We start from the raw sequence: 6,149 nt of genomic DNA on the forward strand, positions 1-6,149 counted from the left end.
CGACACGTTGATGCAGCTCCTCTTTGAAAATGGGGTGTTTAAACAAGTTATTGCCGACATTTGTACGGTAATGCGTAATTACACCCACCTGCTATTTTGGTTTGACCACACGGGCACCGTCGAATAAACAAAACCTTTTCACAGACATTTTTTTGCCACTGGTACGAAAGTTAAATGTCTGCGAAATTAGATGTATGCAGTAGCTCTATCGTGCACAGGTCTGCAGCTACACCTGGGGTCAATAGGTCGTTATATCCGGATTTTATGATACTATTAGTCCATTATAAACACATCGTCATAATTGTATACAGTTATCATAATTGCACATTACGGACATTGAACTTTATATATATATACACACACACACAATCCTCATCTGGTCATTTTGCAAGACTTCCCCAGTTTTCCGTAAAGCATGGCCGCGCCCGAAGACAAGACGGACTCTGTTCTTGGCCTATGTACGGCAAACGTCACTTCCCGTTGTATAAATGTGCACAGTGCGCATGCTCCTTCCTTTCCGGCTCCGGTCCCCTATCAAGCTGCAGAGGTAGGCGATTGATCTCGCTCCATTATCGGCATCATATCGTTAACATCGTTACCCAAATCACATTTTTAACACCGTTTCAGGTCCCAAATGTATTCCGTACCGATCTGTGTTGTGATATTTGTGAGAAAGTGCGTTTCGCTGGTGTTGATAATCGGATGTTAAACGCTTAGGCTGATGGTGGAGTCGGGGAGTAGGCCTCTCCTGCACTCGGCACTTGAAAATGACACGAAACGGAGCATATGGTTAGAAATGTGGCTTAATCAGAGAAGCGTGACGTTAGGACTTGTCCTGGGATTGAAGAGTTTGGTCAGATTTAGCGCCATAACTAAGGTGGCGGTTACAGTTTCGTAAATGTGTTGAACGGCGTTGAGCATCGCAGGGCTCGCATTGCATCCTGTAGTTTCTGCCGTCATGTTTCAGTCTGTTTACAGCCTCTGTACAGGTTATAGCGCACAACTCCATTACACACCGGCTTATTGTAAGTGTGCCGTGTGTGTTGTGCGATATACAACATTAGCGCCAAGAGTCTTGGTTGCATTTCTATGAATGTTACATGTAGGCCAAGATTGCATTGCTTGGCATACGAGATGCATGTAATGCGGTTTGCATATTCCTGTTCGCTATTAATGATTCCCCGTTCAAATGCAGCACCGCAGATTACATTTGTGGGGACCTGGTTGTACGTAGTGGCTTTCATTGCAAGGTACATGGAGTTGCCTTGAGATCTGGCATCTACACAGGCCATTACACCCTTCTTTTGAAAAACTCACCTTCATCAAATAATTCCAGGGGCGAAAAAGCATTTCAAGCCTCCTCTCTCTGGTCTCTGCAGATGTTGATGCCAAAAAAGGACCGCATTGCTATCTACGAACTCCTCTTCAAGGAGGGAGTTATGGTGGCCAAGAAGGATGTCCATCTGCCCAAGCACCCCGAGCTGGCAGACAAGAACGTGCCCAACCTCCACGTCATGAAGGCCATGCAGGTGAGATTGAGCTGGTGTCCGCTCACATCCCGTACCTCGTTTCAGGACAGCCCTTAGGTCAGGGTGTTTCCTGAGGTCCTTTTTATACTGGTCAAGTCAGGCATGCTTGTCATTTGGAAGCACATGATTGAAGGTTGGAGCAGGTTGTTCAGCCTTGCGTGTGTGAATAGTGACAGGTCTTGTTGAAAGCTGATGCTGATCTGGTCTTGTTCTGGATGTGTGTGTGGATCCATGCCTTTTTGTGCTGTCATAGATCTCATGTCAGTGATGTGTAAGAATTGATCTTATCTGGTTAAGAATGTACTTTTCTGTTCACCCTTTTGAACAAGTAGAAAAATGATCTGCACACAAGCCTGAAATGTTGTTCTAACCCAGGAGATTACTGGCATTCATCCCCTCTCTCCTCCCTCCTGTCCAGTCTCTGAAATCCTGTGGGTATGTCAAGGAGCAGTTTGCCTGGCGCCACTTCTACTGGTACCTGACCAATGAGGGCATCCAGTACCTGAGGGACTTCCTGCACCTGCCCCCTGAAATTGTGCCCGCTACCCTGCGCCGCCAGACCCGCCCCGAGACAGCCAGGCCACGACCCAAAGGTAGGCATCGCTTCCCTGAAATGAACATGAGTAGATTTTCAACGTGGCATACTTTTAGACCTAAAATAACACTGGATAGTCCAAGACTTGGATGTTCTGATGTGGGTCTGTGATAACAGCCCTAAATATCCTGAACCCACTGGAGGACTGTATTTGATTCCTTGGAAGTAGAAGTTCTGTTGCTTTTCTTAAACCAGAATAATGCCACTGGTAATGTTGCAGTCTTACAAGGATTTTGTTATGAAATTAGTTTAATTATTCTGATTGGACGAGATGCAAAATTAGTTTAATTGCAAGTTGGATGTGGCCTTGATCTTCTGAATGTCCATCTATAGTGTTGGATAAGATGTGAAATCTACAGTCCAGGTTCTTGCACAAGAAGTTAACTGAAATGTGTTGTGATGGCTTTTGTATTTTTTTTCTCCTTGGCATCTGATAATGCACGATACTTTGACCTTGTGATTTGTGTACATCATTCCACCCTTTTCATTTGACTTGTACGGTTTTAAAGCTTCGTATTTTATTTTAATTTGTAATTCTTGCATGTTGACTGGTGTGCAATACCCACATGTAAGCATCAATTGAGGGCATCCAGCAGGGTGTAATGTAAATGGTTCCCTCCTTGTCTGGACTGGAAGCCATGCCTTGCGGTGGGAAGTTCTGAACTGTGGGTTGTCTCTCTCCCTGTGCAGGTCTGGAAGGTGAGAGGCCCGCTCGTCTGGCCCGTGGGGAGGCTGACAGAGACACATACAGGCGCTCGGCAGCACCACGTAAGTACATCGCGCTCCCCTGTCCTGCATTAAGTGGCGCTGGGGGCTCTTGTGGCACAGGAGTTCAGCATCGTGCTCCAGTCATCACTATGACAGTTGACTTATGCGTTGGGCTTCAACTGAAGTAGTAGTTCTGGCATCTGTGTCTGCATGCGAGGGAAGATAAATCTGCGTCACTGCTTGCATGCGAGCCAGTGAACTCACTCGGATGCAGAAGAAAAATAACTGTACAAATCAAGCTGGTCTAGTTTTATTGGAGAAACGGGTCTGAAAGTGTTTAATTTACCTTGCAGCTGGTGCTGATAAGAAGGCAGAGGCCGGCGCTGGAGCAGCTACTGAGTTCCAGTTCGTAAGTATACCTTCTCCCCCTTCAGCGCACTTGCTATCTGGCAGATCGCTATAATCTGAGTTCACCATAGCTTCACATTTAAAGTCTTGCAGCATGAAATGTGACTTTCATACACCATTCCACTTTTTATTTTATTTTAGAGAATAACAGAGCTTAGATGGCTTTGTTTGGAGTCTTTAAATATTAGTGAAACTGCTCCATGTCTTATTTCAGTAATGGCCAATCACTGTTATGGATGTGATGTATTGCTAACTTTTTCTTTCCCTTTTTCTGTCCATCAGAGAGGTGGATTCGGGCGTGGCAGAGGACAGCAGCCTCAGTAATTTCACACTGTTTCTGTATAATAAAGTCATACAACTCAGCCTGCTGGACTCTTGCCTTTTGTCCTGACTGATGCTATGCCAGTGTTTTTTGTTTAAAAGTGACGGATGCCAGTTGCACGAGTTATCTTGTTATTAAGCAAGTTGGAATGCAGTTTTGAGGATCAATTTAGCATGGCTAATAAACTGCATTTTCTAGAGTTCGTTTATTGCTTACCCAGTCCTAGCTGTGACATTTCCAAACATTTAAATAAATCTGCAAGGTGAAATCGAATTAATTTAGCTGTAAATCACATTTTATACATGTACTTATTACATCCAGCAAAACACTTTATGTGGAAAAGATTTGGAAAAATTAGTTTTCTGGAAAGGCCACTTTCATCTGTAAGTATGAGAAGTAAAGTAGCTCTGTTCTAAAGGCACAGATCTGTTCACAAAACAACAAGCATGGTATTATGCAGACATTTAGCACATGCACAGTCCAATAGCAGCATAAGGTTAAGGTATGATAAATACATCTACATGACATGGGTAGTTTCAGAATAAAATCTGAAATTGTTGCTTGACTGGGAAAAGCATTGTGGGGTGGTTACACAATTGTATAGAAAAAATAAATGTCTCTATAGTGGGTTTTTAACCTTTTTCTGCATAAGGGGCCCCTTACATTTAACCTGAAATATTTTAAACCCCCTGTAATACATACATCCTGCAATTAATTGATAAAGGGCAATCTCCAACATGAGGTGTTTCATAGCAGTTTCACTGTATAAATGCAATTGAGATTAATATGGTGCAACTATGAAGAATGTGAACCGAAGCATTTCCAAGTTTCTGTGGGGCCCCAGCGCCTGCTCAGACCCATGGTGTGATTTAATCACAAGCTGGATGAAAGAATAGCATCAGAAAGTGTTTCTGTGAAATGTACCCAATTCATTTTTTGTTTACACTAATGGGTTTCCTGGTTTTAAAATAAGATGTATAAAGCTCTAGGGCTGATTGTGAAATTAATGCTGCTTATATGTTTAAAGGAAACTGACCCAGAACAGCTTTATTTCACACACAAACCCATGGCTTCAGGCTATTCAAAATAACTTATCCAGGTCATAACTTAATAGAGAAAGGGCTTGAATAGACACAATTGCACATCACATTAGTCTATGCTATTCCCAATTATGGTGCTGCACTGTTAAATCTAATAAACAGTTTTAACTGAATATTGGGGCACAATAAGAAGAGTTAGTGGTGCAATTTGCTTTATTCACCAGCAGATGGAGACGTAGTTCCAGTATGAGGCTTTGGTCGAAAAATGTCACACAAGTCATAAAATGTGTTTAGGAACAGCCTTTGTGAAACTAATATAATTAGGCTATATATTATTTGAACTAGGATAAAACTGTTTATTCATACTTTTGGCATCTTTAATTTCTTAACACGTCAACAATACCAAGAAATATTAGCTATGCATTAAAGGACTAATCATGTATTTTATATTGTGCTGTGCTGTATCACCCTAACTACAGACCCAGATAGTGAAAAACAAAACTGTAAATTATGAAACCAGGTCAAATCTAATTGAAGGTTAACATTTCAAATTGGCCTAAATTAACCTAGATAAAGTGCAGGAGTTATTCTTTTAACATAATTAAACACGATTCAATAGTTGGCTTCACATTTCTGTTTGTATCATTAATATGCAGAGTACACAAATCATGTATGTTTTCCACATAAAGGCTTGCAGTGAAGTGTGCCTTGCCCTTCATTATTACAGTATATTGTATGAATGAGCTGTAAAAGCAACAGCACTGACGCAAATTGCTGTGGAATCTTACTATCTTTTTGTACAGAGGTCAATGACTTTTTTCCTTTCCGGGAAAGTTCAAAGGTCCTTGCCTAATGTTCAGGTAGGTTTTAAATCAAAGGAAAGCAGTCTTGCAAGAATAATGCAATTCCTCACCAGAATTTGCCTTAGACACTAGTTTAGTTTAAAGATACCTAAATGTGAGAAGTTTCCCAACAGATGCTCTGCAGATTCAGATTTTAACTAGGTCAATACTAGGTCAAATGTCAGCGTACATTAGTGTTCAGCTTTTAGCTGTGTAATACTAAGTGGGGGGAAGGGGTTTCTGTCACTTGAGCCATGAATAAACAAATATATCAACCCAATCGTATAAGGTAACCCTTGCAGCTTAGAAACCGGCACGAAAAGTTTAAAATCTTTAACAGCTACTTGTATTGAAAACATTAAGAAGCTCAAATCAGGTAGTTGAAAAGGTCAGAATTTATCTGAAAACTTACTAGATATAAATAATAGATGATCAATGACTCCAATGTCAGTAATTGCAGAATGACAGTTGGTTGTGAATTGTTGAACATAATGCAAAAAGTTATGGCACTGAAGAAAAGGAGGAGAAACATTTATTTTCCCCACAATTTTGACTAACTTCAAATGTACTTGCCCAGTTGTTTCGCTGGGAGAATACACCTTGGGGTCTAAGTGTGATACAAAAATGACCAATGCTGAAGTAAAGCTTTACACCGATATGAAAGTCTAGACATGATACACTATAACAAAGACCTGTAAGAATCTG

The 6,149-nt window shown here is 41.3% G+C and overlaps 1 protein-coding gene across 1 annotated transcript; it reads left to right on the forward strand.

Annotated features, from left to right (window-relative positions):
* Window positions 1-400: 400 nt before the first annotated feature.
* On the forward strand, window positions 401-3,602 carry rps10 (ribosomal protein S10). The gene is made up of 6 exons (XM_066703548.1): window positions 401-547; window positions 1,380-1,529; window positions 1,948-2,122; window positions 2,815-2,892; window positions 3,186-3,241; window positions 3,523-3,602. Exons 1-6 carry the CDS (start codon window positions 416-418, stop codon window positions 3,562-3,564), a joined length of 633 nt encoding a protein of 210 aa, XP_066559645.1. The 5' UTR covers window positions 401-415; the 3' UTR covers window positions 3,565-3,602.
* Window positions 3,603-6,149: the final 2,547 nt, after the last annotated feature.

This window comes from Amia ocellicauda, chromosome 5 (assembly GCF_036373705.1).
Source record: "Amia ocellicauda isolate fAmiCal2 chromosome 5, fAmiCal2.hap1, whole genome shotgun sequence".
Classification (NCBI taxonomy): Eukaryota; Metazoa; Chordata; class Actinopteri; order Amiiformes; family Amiidae; genus Amia; species Amia ocellicauda.

What these genes read in the sequence shown, in the direction of transcription:
- rps10 (XM_066703548.1), top strand. Translation starts at nt 416, where the DNA reads ATGGCCGCGCCCGAAGACAAGACGGACTCTGTTCTTGGCCTATGTACG. An exon ending in CAGGCGCTCGGCAGCACCAC is followed by an intron (nt 2,893 to 3,185) that starts GTAAGTACATCG and finishes TTTACCTTGCAG; the next exon opens with CTGGTGCTGATAAGAAGGCA. An exon ending in CAGCTACTGAGTTCCAGTTC is followed by an intron (nt 3,242 to 3,522) that starts GTAAGTATACCT and finishes TCTGTCCATCAG; the next exon opens with AGAGGTGGATTCGGGCGTGG.